Genomic DNA, 19,925 nt, shown 5'->3' with positions numbered 1-19,925 from the left:
TTTTGATATCGACCACTGCAAGGTTAAGGATTACGATTTAAGGACATGTACCTGGAATATCCAGTATCTTAATTGGGAAGCCGCCGCTACACAGCCGGTTGATGTCCTCGTAAGACTAAAGACTTACATTACTGCCGTAAATGAAGTACGATGGACGGAACTAGGACAGAGACGAGTAGGTTCTTGTGGCATTTACTACAGCGGTCATATAAAGGAGCGCGACTTTGGTGTGGGATTCGTGGTCGGAGATAGACTCCGTGGCCGCATGCCGGCATTCACCCCGGTGGATGAACATCTAACCACAATCTGCACCAAAGCGACGCTTTTACCAAAGATGTCTTATATGAATATTTGGAGACTTGCCCCCGGCACGATGGCAAAATCTTGCTTGGCGACTTCAACGCCAGAGTAAGCAAAGAAGGTAACTTTGGCACAATGGTCAGTGAATTCAGCAGCCAGATGAAACATCCACATATGAGTTAATGCTAATAGACTTCACCGTTGCCCGAAATATGGTTATTTGTATGTATATGCAAATTCCATCATAGGAAAAAACGTCAAGGTACCTGGCTGTCTTCGTTTTGAAAAAACACCAACCAAGCCGATCGTGTTGTGCTAGACAGAAGACACGTCTCCAGTGTTTGAGACGTGCGTACGCTCGAGATGCTAGCATTGACTCGGACTACTAACTTGTCAATACTTTAGCCTGAGAAGTAAATTCCTCTCTTGATGAACAAAGACCAAATTCTAGAAGCCATCATCCCTGTCCGATAGCATCTGAGTTGGCGTTAGGAGTTTTCTAAAGAAAGGTTTTGTGGAAGATTTACGGTACTTTGAGCATTGGCAACAGCGACAGCGACGAGACAGCGGTTGTCCAGGTCATGTCGGCCGAATGGATGAAAATACTCCAGCTCTGAGAGTATTCGACGCTGTACCCGCCGGAGAAAGTAGAGGACGACCTCTACTCTGTTGGAAAGACTAGGTGAAACAGGACCTGGCTCCACTTGGAATCTCCAATTGGCGCCCAACAGAGAAAAAGAAGATAGCGCTGTTTTAAACTCGACTATAACCGCGTAGGCGGTGGCTGTCTCAATAAAGGAGAAGATTCACATGTTTTTTCTGGGTGTTTAGGAAAAAAAAGTATTTTTAAAAGGATGACGGAAGAAATATATTTAATATAACTGAAGAGCCTATATTCTGGGGAAATAAGATAATACTGGAGTGATAAAATATATTGTAGGGTTTCTGCATGATCCTCTTGGAAGCCGTTCGCACGACAGTCGGTTCTAAGTAACCGGAACGGACCCGAATTTTTAACCGGCCTCGGTACCATTTCCCGAATTTACTTCAGGCATGCTTTCTATCACTACAACAGCAACCACACCCGGTTTGAAAAATATAATATTGATGCTTAATACCGTTTATGGCTCAAAAACAAAGATTGTGTTAACAAATCGGTATGTATGTGTAAGAAATCGCACCAGACTTGCTTTTAGCCTCATCCAGGAATACCAAAGCAAACACCAAATCCGCGCTAAAGGCCATCAAAGATATCAGCTTAATTAAAACCAGCTGCTGACGACAACAACATAAGCGCAGTAGCAAATATACAGCGGAATAAACGAGTAAGTCCACTTTAAATCGCATCACTCCCTGCCGAGCTTGCAAAAAAACAAAGTGTACTATTCCGAGGAAAAGGATTTTTCAATTACTTTTTCATTATGCGTCCGGGCAACTCGTAAACACATTAACTAACTGCAAGCGGACCAACGCAGCACCACCAACAGGTTGAATTTGCGATTTTTATCAAATTGTAGTAATTAAAAATGTTGCAGGCAGTCGTGTGTGCAACGTGCAACCCGCAGGCGACAGCACTTGCCACACGCTGCAAACGGAAAAGTGCACGCGAAAGTGTAGCGGATGCTTGGACGCGCGCCTAGCTGGCATGCTTGGTCAGTGGCGAGGGACGCATGCGAGTGACTGACTGGCCAGTTAAACGACATGCCGCCCTAAGCCTATTTCGCAGCTCAATGCGCACTTGTGACAGTTGCAAGCCGGCAGCGCAGCGCGGTTGAAGGGTTGGCATGTGTGGCTGAGGTTGGTTGAGTGGGTGGCTGGGTGAGTGGCTGTGTGAGTGGCTGTGTGAGTGACTGCGTGTGGAACTGCGTGTGGAACTGCGTGTGGAACTGCGTCAGTGCTGCGTGCTTGCCTGCGTACGTGCGTGTTGCGTGGGTCATGCCAGCTAACTGTAACGATGTCAACCGTTTACGTGCCGCCCATTACGGCTGATATGGGTCTTAGCAGCACTGCAATTCACGCCATAAATACAATGCGCGCGGCGTGTACTTATCTACATAGCCACAACTGTGCCAGCAAACGTGCTCAAGACGTGTATATGTATGTATGAATGGGCGAGCGTTTACTATGACAGCGACGTCAGCCGCCGCACGAGGCTATAATAGAATTTATTGATTTAAAAATTACAACAAAGCGGTTACGTTATAAATATCACTAGCATTTAGCCCTAAGTATGGCGCACTGCACAGACACAGAGATATGCACATAAATACAAGCAAGTTCACACTCACACATACAATGCATACGTAATAGTTGACGTAATGCTGTATGTGTCGCTATTTATGTGTCCTACGTGCGCTGCTCGCGGCCAGCTGCCATGCGCCGCCTGCGCTATGTTTTGCGGTCGCTGCGGCGCGTTGCAATTGTGTCGCGCTGCAGCTGGCCTCTGCTGTCTTCTGCTTGTTTGCCATGCGGCACATAAGTATTTTCCGATATCACTGCAACTCTGCAGTATTTGTCTTCTTCGTTTTTTGTTTTGTGTGCGCGCGCGCTGGTGTGGGTGTCTCAACAATAACCGAAGGACAACGAAAGTGGGTAGCAAGTGGGTAGCAAGCGCAGACACACACATACATGCATATATGCATGCAAATATGTACATACGTACAGAAAGAAATAAGCAAATAAAAGCAATAACTCGACTGCGGCATTGCCGGTTGCTGCCATTGACGTATGTAAGCGCACTTGTTTTTGTTGCTTTTATTATTTTTGTTGCTGCTGCCACTTTTGTGGTTAATAGTTTTGTTGTTTCACCATTATTATTTTCCGCTTTCAACCCACTCTCATCCCACCATGCCAGCAATGCCGCAGTGTGCCCGTGTACGAAAATGTTCGTCGTTTTGTCTGCTGGCTGCTTGACTGCCAAGCAAGGAGAAACGTCAAACGGCAAAAGGAAAACAAAGAATGTCAAATTACATTCAAATGTGTCACATGCACAGGCACACGCTCTGACACACACACACTCATGTATATACTTGCTTACATGCGAGTTGAAGAATGCAGCAATTTTTTGAAGGGTTCTAGGAAGCGTGTTGTAGGGCCTGTGCTAGCCTGCGTAAGGCAGTGAAAAGCAATCTTTGTCGATCAAGGTCAGCGCGCAGCTGAAGGCGTTCGAAGCTGATAGAACAGGAAGTCTTTAATGGATTTTGTCAGTAAATTGTTGTATAATATTTAAAGCTGCTTGAGCTTTTGGAATTGTTGGACTGGTTTCGAGAGTTAACATGAAGAAGCAAGTACTAAGAATAAACAGTTACTAGGAGTAACTAAGTATAGTGGTAGTAACTAAGATATAAGCTTGCTATAGTAACTGCTATGGTTAAGTCACGTTTTGCAAGATAACATAGGGAGATCCAGTCGTCGGATCCATAGATCCACTATTACTATAACAGTCCTTTGTGAAACTATAAAAAATATGACTCCGGCAGTTCGTACTTATAGATCCAGTGATCGGATCCAGAGATCCACTACTACTAAAAGCAGCCCTTGATGAAACTATAAAAAATATGACTCCGACAGTTCGAACTTATAGGTCAGTCAGCGAAGCGCTTTGTGGTCAATTCGTATTCTCACCAGTTCGGTGAGTTATGCGAAAGTTTGGGCTTCGAGATATTGAAGTTGTTTTCACCTCGTCTTTCGCCATACATCTGCTGAAGCTGGCGTCCGGTAAAATTCCCAAATTTTCATCTTTGACTCCGGTAAGGCTCACTGGATTGAATGAGCTTCCTAATGTTGGAATATTAAACTTGCAAAAGCGGTACAATGAAGAAGGAAGGGCTGATATGTTTCCACCTCGTCTTTCTCCATACAGCTGCTGCAGCTGGCATCCGGTAAGTTTCCCAATCTTTCAGCTTGGACTCCGGTAGGGAATGGCCTGTTGGAATCCGAGGGATGAGAACTTACTGGTTCGAATGAGCTCCCAAACGTTAAAGTCTTAATCGCGCAAAAGCGGTACAGTCAAGAAGAAAGTGCTGCGATGTTTCCAACTCGTCTGCCCCCACACAGCTTCTGCAGGTGGCGTGCAATAAAATTCCCACCTGTCAACTTCGACTGCGGTAGCGTAATGTCCTGTTGGAATCCAAGGGAAAAGAGCTTACTGGATATCTTTCCATAAATCTTGTGCAAAAAGGATCTAGCGACAGCGCTTGAATCAATAGTAGTCTAGCGCTGGTCAAGTTCCCGCTAAACCAAGTTATCCAGTAGTTAAGTACACGAATACAGGTAGCACAGATTCGTTCCCATCTTACTGGTAACGGAACAACGGTAACCTTCCTTGCCAGCTCATCAGCTACACAGTTGTCTTCGATTCCTCTGTGGTCTTGTATCCATACTAGTCTTACCACAAAGTAACCCGAAATTACTGATGACGAGTTTTGGAATTCCTTAACCTGCCCTGAACTCGCCGTTAGTAAGCTCAAGGCTTGTAACGCTACCCTTCTATCAGAGTTCCTGATTATACGCCTTCACCAACCTTCCCACTAAGCTTTGGCTCATTCACTATCTCTCTCCTCTGACGACTTCTACCCTTCCATAACTCTCTCGCAGTTATGTAGGCCAGAGTTTGAGTTTACGACTCCATGTTCCAAAAGATCCGGTATAAAGTCAAAGCATGTGAAGATTTCTGAATGTCCATACATTTATTAATTTAGAAACCCTGATTCCTTGAGTTGGATAGCAACTTTCACTTGAGTTTCTTGCTAGCCTGCTCTCTTCTAGAGCGTTCCACCCTACAATGACCCCAAAGAACACAATGGGCTTTATTATGCTGTCGCAGAACCAGCAGCCTACTTTCAGTTCTTTGCCCTCTCCTGAATATTAGGCTTCCATGATAGTTTCCTATATAGGACGAGCCCTAAATAACTCACTGTATCCACGGGTTGCAAGCTCAAAAAATTTCATTTCAGCTACATCCTCCTCATAGCAAATCAGCCGTTATTCTTTTAACAGCAAAAAATGTTCCCGAAGTAATTTGAGGGTAAGCTTCCGGGTCGGATTAAATCCGGGTCCGTTCGGATTACGTAGATCCGACTGAGTGGGAACGAAACTACTACTTTTCATCTCTTCTTGTTTTTTATGTAATTTCTTTAGGTAGTCTAAAATATTTGCAGCGACGGACTCAACTAGTTCTCGAAATTTGGACTCCAAATTCGGTCTCAGTTTCGAGGTCTCATATTTCTACTTTTATATATGATAAGTACAATATATTTCAGTTGAAGTTACCTGAGTCTTTTCCTCCTTTAACACAAATACCAAAACCATGATCGATCTGCTGATCGCGTGACATGTTTATGGTACGTGTGGTTAATTCATGTATATTCGTTATGCTACGATCTCGATCTCGCTCACGATACATCTAAAAGCAGAAGACCGAAATACAAAATCAATTCCACAAATATCAAAAATAATTTCTCGGTCACTCACCTGATGCGTGGTCGAGGGCGGACTACTCGCCGGACTGCGGCGTCCAGTACGATCTCTTGTGCCGTTGCTATAGTGATAGCTGCTTGTAGGAACTGAAGAAGATTGCGTCGCACCGAACATGCGCAGCACTTGCTCCGGCGAGATGGGACGCTTTTTATTGCCATTCGCCATGCCCATACTGCTGTGCGCACGCCCACCCATCGTCGCCGTTGAGTTGGGTAGCGTGCCACCACCACCTGTGGCCGCCATATGGCTGGTGGGCGATGCTGTTGACGATAGATATGACGAACCGCGTCCCGGTAATGAGCCACCCTTCGTAGGTGCACCGGCCGTATTGTAATAGTAATGCGGCGAATGTGGTCGTTCCACAATTGTATATGATGTGCCGGGCGGTGAGTAATAAAGACCGGAACGGCCGCCACGTAACGAACTCGTACTATTGCCAATACGCGAACCGATGCCGTACGTACCGCTAAGACCAACCGACGACGGACCGATCACACCCGGCGGTGGACTAATCATTCCAAAGGAAACGTCTTCCGCCTCGTAACTGCTCGGTGTGCGCAACGGATGCGCACTGAGGCCGGCCGAACTACCGGTCGGTACGCTGGATGAGGATTGCGGTTGTTGTAGGCCGGTCGCGGCACTAGGATGTAAGGCGGTCGCATGTGCGGGTGGTGCATAATAATAGCCACGCGAACTCCATCGTGAGGGTCCAAGATCGCATAATTCTGCATAATCATTACCAGCTGCGCTCATTGTCGGGGGGTCGCCGTCGTATGGTAAGCCGCCCCCAAGGCGCATTACAAGACGCACTGCATAAATATAAGGAAAATGATAGTTATTAGTGAGCAATTTGGAAAATTGGTTTAAGGAAAGCAAAAAACAATATTAGCTGAGTTTACAGGTAAGTTTTTGAGCGTGAACGGTGTCAAGAAACACGTAATTTTTCGAAAGCGCTGTTAAATTCAGTTTTTTATCAAATCATTCGTACTCATTCGAGGATTCCAAGTTAAGAAAAATTTAACAGTGGGTTCCACTGGGTGATATACTCTCTCGATTATTGTTAGACTTGTATATTTCGTAACTATCTCATCGATCTATTTCCTCCATACGACTGTAATTACCAATTGGACGAAGGAGTACAGACTCGATCTTAATATTACAGTCGATGGCACTAAAATCCCGACTGTCAATACTCCTTATATGACAGCGATTAATGGCACGTAGAGAGTCGCTACAAAGCCCTCAAGTCGATGGGGCAATATATGGGAAAAGGACAAAAAGTCGATATGCTCGTCTGGATGTAGTGAAACACAGACGAAGAAGCTTCAGACGTGTCAAAATACTGGGTTAAGAACGATTACAGGATGCCTCTTGATTTTTTTGATCAACTCATCTCCAAGCATTTTCGGCTGGCATGTGGTCTGTTTGAGGAGGAGCTACCTCTTAAGAAAATTATGAGATATTTCTTTGTTGACGTCAACGACATCGAACAGTACGCCGATCAGACTGACTACTATTTACAGTAGATCAACTAACACCTTCACCATCCCACCACCATAAATGGCATCCTATGAGTTAAACCAACATACATTGCAAACGCATAGCTTGATAATGTACAGTTGCCTTGAGAGTCTAGATTAACCCTTATGCAACTTCGTCCTGTCAGTCATCTAACCCCTCTCCGTATGGTCTGATCGTGTCGAAACAGCACGTTTCCTTGGGCTGCTTTTAGATGTTTTCAAAAACAACTAACCTGGGCTCTATCCTTCTCTCAAGCACTAGTACTACACAGCTATTGTAAGACTAATTCTGCACTACGATGCAGTAGTATGGTGGAAAGGCGTACGGAAATCTACTTACCAGAAGCCAATGGAAAGGATTCAGAGGTTCCCATCGATGTGCATAATGGGATCTTTAAGAACAACCCCAACCGCGGCTCTTGAACTGGCTGCATGAAAATTTACATATAGAACCTTCGGGCATAGCTCGGTGAATAATGGCGGTTGGGTAAACACTCTCTACCCACTTTTCAACGGGGAAAGAAGGTTCAAAGTAAACATAGAAAAAGATGGTTGGCACTAAGATATATTTATATATGTATACGGATGGCTCGCAAATGGACGATGGTGTTGGTGAGAGAATATACTGTCCAGAGTTAGGCAGAAGGCAGCCTTATAAGTTGCCGTAACACTGCAGTATATTGATATTTGATGTTTTTGCTATTGCGGAAGTCGTGGAGCTGCCCTCCAATGCACCTGCAGGTAATTCCAGAGTCAACATCTTCGTAGACAGTCAAGCAGTAACCAAGGCAGTAACCTCGTATCGCATACTGGCCAGAAGTCTTGGGATGAAAGGTAGCAGGCCACAAAGGCAGCGAGGGCATTGAAATAATGAACGAGATTGCCAAGAATGATGTACATTGAACACCCGAAAACGTGATCAATATTGGGAAACCTATGTATTGTCTATACGATAATCTGGACAGAAGCATGGTAAAGAAAATCAAAACTCGTTGAAACGGGTATACAAAATTCCTTTTGGCATTCGATGGAAGAGACTGTAGGAACATGATCGAAAAAATCGCCACTATTAGCTGGCGACACACTCCCGCAGAATGGGGCTGACAGATCGATAAGACTGCAGGAAATATCTAAAGCAAGGCACCAGGGAAACAATGGAGCACCTCTTGTGCACTTGTTCCGCATTGGCAAGACTACGCTGTAAGCATCTGCGGTCCCACGGTATGATACACTAGAGGAGGTATCGGTATTGAGGCCGCAGAGTCGGTAAAAATTCGGGTCAAGCGCTAGCATCTACCAAAACTGGTCTATGCGTTGTCTATTGACCTAACAGATTGACTTAACCTAACCTAACTTCAGCATTAGTACCTAAGCGGACAGCTACTCTGAAGTTTTCTACTTGACATATGTAATTTCATATCTTCCGGTCTCGAAGCAACTTTTAATCAAGTTCTGCTGAGAGAGGATGAATTGAAAAACTAAACGTCTCATTGTGCTGAAAAATATATACTTCGGTTTCAGAACTCACATGCCTCTTTCTACCAACCAACATGCTCAGTTGTATTCAAAACACCAGATAAAGGATTTTCTTGCTTTCAACCAAGCTTTATGTACAAATTAGTGAGGGCTCATAAAAACATCACTGCAGAGAAAGCCAACATGCTGTCTTATTCAATTAATTCACTTCTAACCTACTTTATGTCACTTAGGGCCAACAATAGTCGAGCGCATATGCCACCATTTGTTGCATAAATAAAATCGCACTATTTACCAACTATTAATCCCCATGCGCACATAACCATACAATGACACATGTAAAATATATGCGTGGAAGCGTACACTTCTTTAACGCGCTTACAGTGCTGGCCGCCTGACATTCTAACCCAGCGTTTAGCGTTCCCCAGCGGACCAAGCAGAGCTTAATCAATCTGTTGGAACATTAAAAGCACTGAATAATTTCTTCGTTATAAGCGAGCGCGCGAACAGTCAACCGAAGTGCAAACACGCAGCTAACTGTGAAAATAACAGAAATCAAACAGAAGTCGCGACCCGCAAAGCGAAGCGTGCAAGGAGAGCTGAAGCGCACTCGAAGGATTTATTGTCTGCGCTCGACTGAACTTTTGCTGCGCCGAGAAACAAGCATTTACAAGGCATGACATGCGAGCGTGTGTGTGTGCGCGCGTGGGCTGGGATGTGTGTCGCGCGCTAGCGTGTGTGTCGTGCGCTGGTATGTGTGTGCGTGATTATATCAATATCAATGCAGTTAGTTGGCTGCTCGGCCAAATGCGTGCGTTTTGCATTTACACTACAAAGCGAGTGGACTTGGCATGCGGAGAACGCTTGCGGCACGTCACATACACACTCCTGTAAGCACGCACACAGATGTTAGGAAGCGCGCACGCACATATTAACAGGGGCGCTCACACACATTAGCCAACGCGCTCACACATATTCGTACAGCGTGGAGGCAATAACTAACAGTACGACATAAAACACCGTCAGGACATGCAACACAACCGCATAGCGCGCCACATGGCGTTGAAAGCCGCAGCCACATTAACCTGCCCTGCGCGCAGCCAACAAACGGAACAAACACAAGCATTGGTGCGTTGGACGCTGGCTACAAAACTTGTAGTTGCAGCGCATTTTTGTGATTTACGCGTTGCACTCGCGCGCGCATTTAAAGCGCTGCGAATTGCCAAAGGAAAAGCGCCGCTGGCAGTGACGGTGGCTACGTCGGTGTGCGCCAGACGAGTTATTACTCATACGCCCCAGTGCGCAGCCATTCGAGCGACAACGTGGCAGTTGGACGCCTCGCGGTTGCCGCGGTGGCGCTGTAGCGCGGCGCGCCGTCGGTGCTAAGTTGAAATAATGCAAATGTAAATACATTATGTGGTCTAATAAAATTTAAATTACCTTCGCATGTCCAGCCCAGCCCCACAGCAGTACACAGCAGCCCAATCAGACTGTTTAAATACGCGGTGCGTTGCTGCCGCTCGCTACGGCTTAGCGCGGTAAAGTGCGAACGTGGCATTTGAAATGCGATATTTCGCAGTGAGTTGACTTCAGCGCGCGGCGAACACTACGCCAAGTGCCGCACTTTTTGGCTTGCAAACACACGGTGTGGTGTACTTGTTGCACACACGGACCAAGAGAAATTGTCGGTCAGGCTGCCAAGTCACGCGACAAGCAAGTGCAACTGCGAGTTAAATGCTCAATGAGCACAGCTATTTGTGCTTCACAATTAAAATACTGTTAATTAAAATAAATAAAAATTTACTTAAACTAAGCAGCCAAGTACGAAATGCCAGTAAACCGAGTTTTATGAGGAAACTGCGAGAGAACGAAAAATTAAACCGACCATATTTGGCACTCCAGCAATAATATGGTCTCGCACAAATTTAAAAAGAAAGCGACTGGGAAAAAAGAACTCTTAGGTGGCAAGTTTAAACTTATTTTAAAATTTCAAAGCATCATCAACGAGCTGGTCAGCAAATGGTCGAGTGAGATAATTGCGTATAAATTTGCATAATCTGAGCTCCTGCAACGCCTGCCGTCTAAGGCGATAAAGTAATATATTTTTTTATTAGAAAACGCGAAACGTGTGCGTTTGCGAATGTCGGGGGATGGAAGACTTAAAAAATTAAGGAAGTTTATATAATGGAAATAATGCTTTGAAATATTATTCCTCTTCTTCATTGGCGTAGACACTGCTTACCCGGTTATAGCCGAGTTTACAACAACGCGCTAGTTGTTTTTCAGTATTTGGCGCAAATTGAAGATACCAAATGCAGCCAGATCCTTCTCCAATTGATTCTTCCAACGGAGTGAAAATTTTTTTCTTTCTTAACCACTGTATCTTAATTCGCTGAACTGTGTCAACTTGGCTCTCATTGTTCCATCGACTGCGGTATTCGCCGTTGCCAATGCGCAAAGCCTTATAAATCTTCCGCAGAACCTTTCACTCGAGAACTCGTATCGCCGGACCACCAGATGTTGTCATCTTTCATAACTCTGCACCATATGGCAGGATGGGGATACTGACTGACTTGTAGAATTTGGTCTTTGTTTGTCGAGACAGAACTTTTCTTCTCAATTTCCTACTCAGTCCGAAGTAGCACTTGTTGACAAGAGTTATTGTGTGTGGGATTTCGAGGATGACGTTGTTGTTGATGTCAATGTTAGAGAGACGAACTTATCTGCAACTTCGAAGTTATGACAGTCAACAGTGGCATGGGAGCCAAGAGAGCAGTGTGACGACTATTTCTTTGATGACAGAAGATATTTCGTCGTTTTAGTGGATGGATTCTTATGTGGAAGAAGGATGGAGTCATGTGAAGAAGTTCACATAAGTGATGAAAGTTCTCTGAGCGCATATTTTTTTTTACGGTCTTAGTACCCGCTGGGTAGCTAAAGAACATCTTTTCGAAGGCGAGCTAAAGTGAGAAAACGAACCATCCTTCTCCCAGGTTGTGCGCTCAGTTGCGGTCCCGCCACAATGAAAAGGAAAGAACAGCCTCGGATGAGAGACCTCCTTTTTGATTACGACCACGGCAAACGCATTAGGACTAGGATTTAAGACCAAGCACCTTAGATTACTGCAACGTAAAATGTTCTGCTGGCGATTCATTCTCAGCTCTTGGGCTTAGCAAGGCCGTTGGAGAAGAGGTGCAGTGAGCTTTTACAGGGATTGATTGAAATTGAGAAGGAAAGTATGTAGTCTTCTATCGGAAGCCTTCTATTAACTCTATTTTCAGACTATCAGACCGCTGTAGTGCCTTTCAAACGTAGATGGCTGTCATCGATGAATGAAGTGCAATGAAGTGCAATGAAGTGCAGCTCCCTTCAGACAGGTATACCATGCATTCACTTCCATAGCTTCGCAGCTATACTGGCTTTGAGATCGCTGACAGTGAGCACAAAACTAGTCAAGGAATAGTGTCAAGCTACTGCCATATTAGATTGGCATGGATGACCGATCACAGCGGAATTGCAGGAAACTGGACAAGGTTGCTTTCCCCAATTTCATCCTATTGGAAGCGAGCTGGTTTTTCGATGTCCTCTAAAGTTGAACCTTTGGACGCTGGTCAAAAACCAGAACTTGTGCGATTGTGAGACCTTCTGGCACAGAGTAAAAAGTGGCCGCAAAAGTATGTGTTCTGACTTAACACCACCCAATAGGTTCACATGCGTTGTGACTAAATATTCTGTAGGCGTTTTTTGTCTAAACTGTATGGAATATGTAATGTATGAAAGGGAGGTGAAATCATCCAGTCAGTTCCTTTTCTATAGCCCAGCTTTTTCTAGACTAAAATTGAAATATCTCGTAGACACACTTTTGGCGAACCTAGCGAAGAAGCTGGGGTTGATATTCTTTATTTACTAGCGAAGACACCATTTGCGCGGTTATAGCAAAGCTTAAACTGGGATTAGTATTAGCCACCTTACTAAATGTGTGGTTCGCTAAAAAAACTTTCTAGATTCCAGTTTTAGGGTTTTACATGCAACAGAAAGGGCGAATATCGGTCCAAGTGATATTCATTTTTGATCAATCTTATGACCTAAGCTAACCTAACCTAGCTGCTGTAGTTGTCCGATCTGTAACGTTTCAGATAGATATCTCGAAAACTGCAAGACTGGTGCACGAATATACAGAGGAACTGAGAAAAATACATGACACATGACTAAATCAACTCAGATCGTCACGTCGATCACTTATATATATTCTTAAAGGGTCTACGATTTTTCCTCTTGGATTTTAGGAAGATCGTGGCTAACTTAATATACCCTTCTGAGGGCTTAAAAACCGGTATTAGAACTTGTTCTTGGACAAAGGGCAGGTTTACACACCAAAATCAAATATTTTTATGTGAGCTCCACCTTCTTGACTATGAAACAGCTAACGATAAGAAACTAAAAATTGAAAATTTCGTTCGGACTGGTTGGACTGGTAACTCGTAGGACCAATAAAAGAACCTTAATGGACAGTATATGATAAAGAAGCTGACAAACGAGCAGATATAATCGAAGGTGAATCATTTTTTCTATTTCACTCACAGTGGCTGCTACTGAAAGATTAAGTAGTAACAAGTAGTTTGAAGGGAAGACTCCTTCCAAACCTCGATTTCAAAACATAGAACCCTGAAAATATGAGAGTTGCAAACTAGAATTACAGTTTTACAAACGAATAGGCCTATTTCAATTTCATTGCAAGACTTAGCAACACCAGTTGGATTAAACAAGGAATGCTCACAATCTAACCAACCAAACCTCAATTACGGCCTCACAAATACCCAGAAACACTTTAAATTTCTTGTGGTTTTAGGACATTGTACCACATTTTTCTCACTTTTGGAAAGCAATTCAGTATCCTCCTTTAAAATTAGAAATTAATAATGAACAAAAACGCCTCAGCAGCAAAGAGCGGCATTCAACCACAGGCAAGTATCGGACTAAAAGCATTGCCGCTCCACATTTTCGGTATTGAATTAAGAATTTATGAAAACAGAGCGTTGAGTGGAGCTGAATAGAGCTGCACAGGCAGACGCTAGCATATTGGCCATGTGTTTCGAAGTAATAAATTTCAACGGCACGAGAAATGAGGCGGAGCACAGCTGATATGGCAGTCAACCATTTATAAAAATGATAGCAAAAGCCAAAAAAAAAATATATATAAAAATATAAAATAGAAAGAAAAAACCCCAACAGCTTAAGCAAATTGCCTAGAAAAATCCAAAGGCTTCGCGGCAAGTCGACTGGAAGTGGAGAGCATAAAACTTCAAAGCGGCAAAGCAGTGAGTTGAGTTCCAAAAGCAGGAGGCGAAGCCAACCAACCACACACACAAACGCACAGCACATAACATAAAAAATGAGCATTTGTTAGGCAACGAAAGACGTTCCAAATACTATGTCTCATTTTATTTATTTCCTTTTTGCGTTGTGCCAACATGAAAGAGCCCAGAAAAATGGCAAAAATGTGTGACTTACATGACATACATATTGATTTTTTTTTAATTAAATATTAATGAGGCACAAAGAGGCAAAAGATGTGATGGCAAGAAGAAGAAGAAGCACCAGCAAAATATATTACGAGCAATGTGACAAAAAGAAAGCGACAGGCCAGAGAAACAGACATTTGCGCATTTAAAAGCAAATGTATAGTGTGCTGGCACACGCAGGGATGCATTGAAGCACGAAGACGAGCATGCAAATAGCAGTGGTAGTAAACACAGCAAGCGTGTATGCCCATATAGCATGTGGACGTGCGGGCGTGCGGGCGTGGCAAGCAGTCAAATTACGAGTAAAATGTTTTGAACGACTGTGAACTCAAAAACGAAAAATGAACTCGCACGCTGAGGTCAAAATGTAGGCGCCAACTGTCGCCAAGCGTGCGGCAAGACGGCAGGGCATTGGCAGCGGCGCGTTTCTAGGATGTGCCCCATGCTAGTGAGATCAAGCATGCACAGATACATAAACATTAGAGCGTGCGTTATTACCCCTATTTTTTGTCTCTTTACAAAAGTCGCTTGGAATTTTTGGTTTTGATATGAAGAGCTTGTGTGGAAAACTTTTTGATTTGAAAAGATAACTTTACGAAATTTGGCATAGATTACTAACTAAATTGTTGCTAAATTCTCCGAAGAAATTGTTGACTTTGGGCAACTATAGCATATAGCTGGCATACAAATTGATTGATCAAATGACAGTCCTTGTATGGACAAGTTATTTAGTTGACAAGCTATCGTAAGGAAATTTGGCACAGGCCACTATTTGACTTGTTTCTGTATTCTCTGAAGAAACTGTGTAGATCGGATTACTATAGCATATAGCTGTCATACAAACTAACTGATCAATTGAAGGTCCTTGTATGGAAACGTATTCTGTTTGGCAAGCCATCGTCAAAAAATCTGGTGTACATTATAATCAAAGACATTGCTACAATATCTGAACAAATTATTCAGATCGGATCACTATAGCATATAGCTGCCATACAAACTGACCGATCAAACGAAGATCTTTGTATGGAAGCGTTATTTATTTGACAAGCTACCGTCACGAAATTCGGCATAGATTTGTATCTAAGATATAGCTACAACATATGTACAAATTGTTGCGATCGAACTACTATAGCATATAGCTGCCATACAAACCGACCGATTAGACTCAGGTCTTTGTATGGAAAAGTTTTTAATTTGACCAGCTATCATCACGAAATTTGGCACAGATTATTATCTAATACAGCGCCATAATATCCAAAGAAATTTTTGTGATCGAACAACTATAGCATATAGCTGCCATACAAATTAATCAATCAAACGAAAATCCTTGTATAAAAAAGTTTTTTATTTAAAAAGCCATCGTCACGAAATTTGGCTTATGTTACTATTTAAGGCATCGCTACAAGATATCTACTTGAATTTTTACTATAAAAAACATTATTTTAGCAGTTATACATTATGGTTGAGTATTCATGCAAGAGCTCTATATCTTTAGTGTTGCTCATACGACATGACGTACTATATTAATATAATATATTCGATGCATACATTTAACTGCATATAACTGTTAAAACAGAAAATTCAGCCAATAACCAACTTGGTAAATAACGCACACCCTAATAGTCATACACAACTATAACAAAAGCGCCTATACAGTTACACAACATTGCATGTATGTGTGAGTGTGTTTGCAATATGTTTGTATTTGTTTCAGTCTAAATCCCGCATTGAGCCCTTGCGGTTGCCGAGCACTGCCTTGCGTGGCCTAGCTGAGACAGCTGGTTGGGCTTAAGGAAACAGTAGACAGTCAAGAAATTAAAAGAAATAACAACAAGAAAAATCAATTCCATGCGCCGCGCCCTGAATACAAATCCCAATACAACACAACGTTTGACATGAGCGGGGGGGACTTGCGGCGTCCAAAGCAAACAAAATGGTTATGACAACATTTTTCTGATTATTATTTGTGCGGCAGCGTGTTGTTGTTATTGTTGCGTTACAACTTTTGTTGCAGTGCCTTACGCAAACACTGAGTATAAGTGGGTTACATTGATTTTATTTGAATGGAGAATACAATTACATCAATAACGGTAATAGACTCGTATCAGCTGCAAGCAGGAAAATTTAGTTTAAAAAATGTACAACTTAGGTAGAAGCAGATTTTTTATATGGTAAGATAAGTATGAGGTATGAGATATGTATGAGGTTATGGCAAGCAGACAAGATTTAGAAAATGATTTTTTGTCCACAGCAGGGCTTGAAAGCTTATTAAATCACTTGAAATTAAACTGTCAAGCATACTTTAGACTTCTTTTGGGTTCCGCAGACTATGAGGTACGTTAGCTTAGAGGTAATTATATCTCTAGTAGAGTCTACTCAGTTTGCTACAAAGTTTGGAAAGTCCGAAAAAAACGTTTGAGCGTCAATAAAGTCCATAGTATCCTTTTAGTTTTAGAGATATTGACATGAAATTTTGGAAAAGTCATTTTCTCCTCGATTAGCTGCTCATTTGACGGAACCGCCGATATCGGACGATTATAGCATATAGCTGCCATACAAACTGATTTGTATAAGTCATGTCCTTGTTTGGAAAAATCTTTCATTTGACGTGATATCTTTCTAAAAGTTGACGTGGATTATTTTCTAAGACAACTGTATAATCTCTGAACAAATTATTAAAATCGAACACCCACAACATATAGCTGGCATACAAACTGATCGGTCAAAATTATGTCCTTGTATGAAAAACTTTTTTATTTGTACAGTTATCTTCACAAAATTTGGTATGCAATATAAGTCAAGATAGTGGTACAATCTGCGAAGAAATGACTTATATCGGGTCACTATAACATATAGCTGCCATATAAACTCATCGGTCAAAATCATGTCCTTGTATGGGAAACTCTTTTATTTATCAAGGTATCATCACGAAATTTGACACAGATTATAATCCAAGCCAGCGTAACAATATCCAAATAAATTGTTACGATCAGACAACTATAGCATATAGCTGCCATACAAATTGACCAATCAAACTCTGGTTCTTGTATGGAAAACTTATTTATTTGTAAAGCTATCTTCACAATATTTGGTATGGAGTATTAAGGAAGATAGTGGTATAATCCACAAAGAAATTATTCAGATCGAACCACTATAGCATATAGCTGCCATACAAACTGAACAATCTAAATGAAGTTCCTGTGCGGAAAACTTTTTTATTTGACACGCTTTCATCACAAAATTTGGCATGGATTATTGCCTAAGCCAACGTTACAAACTCTGAAGAAATTATTCAGATCGGCCTTCTATAGCATATAGCCCCCAAAATCGGGATAAAGTTACTTTTATACTCTTTACTCTAACTCTTTTATTTTTATACTCTTTACTGCTATAAAAATGTCAGCTGTGGAAGGTATTAAGTTTTGGTAGAGCCGAAGCTAGCGTTCCTTTACTTTTTTCTTTTCCTACTCTTTCTCCACATTCCAACCTGCCTTTACTCCACTTACTCCAAAAATACGCGAAAATCAACAAAATATACTCTTACTAAGCTTTGTTGAAGCCACCTTTACATAAAGTTACTTCTAATACGTGCTCTAATCCGCCATATATGTATATGTATATGTGTGTATTTATGTATGTGTGCTTATAAATATTGGACCAATTTAAAGTTCAGTTTCTTTTAATGTTATTCCTACTAATTTACGTGTGTGGCAATGCCAACGACGCGTCACTGGTGGGCACAGGACGACACCGCACTGGCGGAAACGGATATGTGAAGAGCGGATACGCGGATATGATGGCGGAAATGAGTACCCGTGTTTACGTAACGATGCGAAATAACTATGCCTTACCAGCTACACACACATACAAACATACACGAGTATGTTTTTGCTTTTCATAACACAAAATTACAAGCGAAATTCTGCGTAGTAAACTAATTTATACGCGCCGATATTTTATTATGGCTCACCAACAATGCGTTGTTTAAATTTGCAGCGAACACAAGCAAATCTAATTAGTTAGAATAAACTATAAAGGAAATGCTCCAACTCAAAGAAGCATGCCACATATGTATCGCTCGTCGGTGTGTGTGCAGCTGGGGACGAGCGCCACAAAAGTGGTTGCAAAAATGTAGCAAATATTTCGGCAAGAAGCAAATATTTTGGCTACAAAGGCAAAGGAATGTGTGAACAAATTCAACTATAGATGTGTTGTATATTTGTATGTACGATTGTGTGGATCAAAAAGAAATTTTCCGACAGGAAGCAAGGGAATGTCTGTCTAACTGCCTTTTGTTAGGCACGAAGGCACAAACTTTTCAACTTTTAAATGGTTTCTGTTTGCGTTGCTTTTTTTGATTTTGTCAGAAAGGACAACAAAAACCACAAAAACAAGAAAAACTGTTAGCTACAGCTGCACAGCAGATATAATACCCTACACAGCAGCATTGCTTATGGCATACAAAATTATAAAAAGATCTTTAGCTTATTATTGACCGATCAGTTTGTATGACAGCTATATGCTATAGTAATCCGATCCAAGCACTTTCTTCGGAGATTGTACCGTTATTTGGACAATAATACCTTTCGAATTTCGTCCAGATATCTTGTCAAATACAAAAGTTTTCGCATAAGCACTGGATTTTGATCGATCGGTCGATTATGGTCTTAAAAGTCTGAAGGTGCCTCCAATGATTTTTCGGAAAACGTTCATAAGATATTTTTTGTATCAAAAACCTGCGGAGTCCTGTTGCTTAATGAATCTATATTCAGTCCAACATTATGGGCCGACTTAATTACCCTTTTATGAGATTAACTCATCATATCAACCTGGTTGAATCAAAAAACACTCAGGTATGTACTTCATGGTCCACTGCTGCAATAGTTACCGCCAGATCAAATTTGACCCGGACTGGTTCTAGCTTTCATGGTCCACTGGGACAATTATGCAGTAATTACCTGTTGATCAAATTTGACCCGGACTCAGATGTTGATATCATTGCCCACCGAATCGATAAAGTGTCCTATAATCCGGGTCAAAATTGATTATAATAGTGTTGGAGGGTAGGGTATTGATATCTACCACCATCATATTTATTCGATTACGTTGAATCTAAAAATATGCTCAGATAAGGACTTTATGGTCCACTGCTGCAATAATTACCGACTGATCAAATTTGACCCGGACTGGTGTCGAATTTGTGGTGTCGGTTTCATGGCCTCCTGCGACAATCATGATCAAATTTAACCCGGACTTGTGTTCAGATGTTGGTTCCATGTTCCACTGTTGTAATAATTAACATCTGATCAAATTCGGACTGGTTGAATTAAACTGCGCACGATAACCGAATCTATATAATATCGCAAGATATCCACTTGATTACGTTGAATCTAAAAAGGCGCTTTGATATGGACGTCATGGTCCACTGATGCAATAACTACCGTCTTACCCGGACTATTGCTCTGATGTGGTTTTCAAGGTACACTGCGACATAATAACTACCGTGTGATCAAATTTGCCCCAAACTGTTGGTCAGATGTCGGTTTCATGGTCCACTGCTATTGACAATATACGAAAAGACTTTTTCGACTAACAAATATATCTGTTATCTTGGTATACCTAACTGAAA

General features: G+C 42.1%; 1 protein-coding gene across 3 annotated transcripts in view; it reads right to left on the bottom strand.

Moving 5' to 3' along the window:
* LOC105225975 (uncharacterized) overlaps positions 1-19,925 on the bottom strand; it is a 110,285-nt gene that overhangs the window by 71,861 nt on the left and 18,499 nt on the right. For all 3 annotated transcript variants that reach the window (XM_049457452.1, XM_049457451.1, XM_049457449.1), the window contains exons 2-3: positions 5,773-6,587; positions 5,572-5,704 (exon numbers count right to left, since the gene is read on the bottom strand). In XM_049457452.1, coding sequence (XP_049313409.1) covers positions 5,572-5,704; positions 5,773-6,576 — 937 coding nt within the window. In that variant the 5' untranslated portion in view covers positions 6,577-6,587. The remainder of the gene's footprint in view (positions 1-5,571; positions 5,705-5,772; positions 6,588-19,925) is intronic.

This window comes from Bactrocera dorsalis, chromosome 5, assembly GCF_023373825.1.
Source record: "Bactrocera dorsalis isolate Fly_Bdor chromosome 5, ASM2337382v1, whole genome shotgun sequence".
In the NCBI taxonomy this organism is placed as follows: domain Eukaryota; kingdom Metazoa; phylum Arthropoda; class Insecta; order Diptera; family Tephritidae; genus Bactrocera; species Bactrocera dorsalis.
This window is presented reverse-complemented; position numbering and strand designations above follow the sequence as displayed.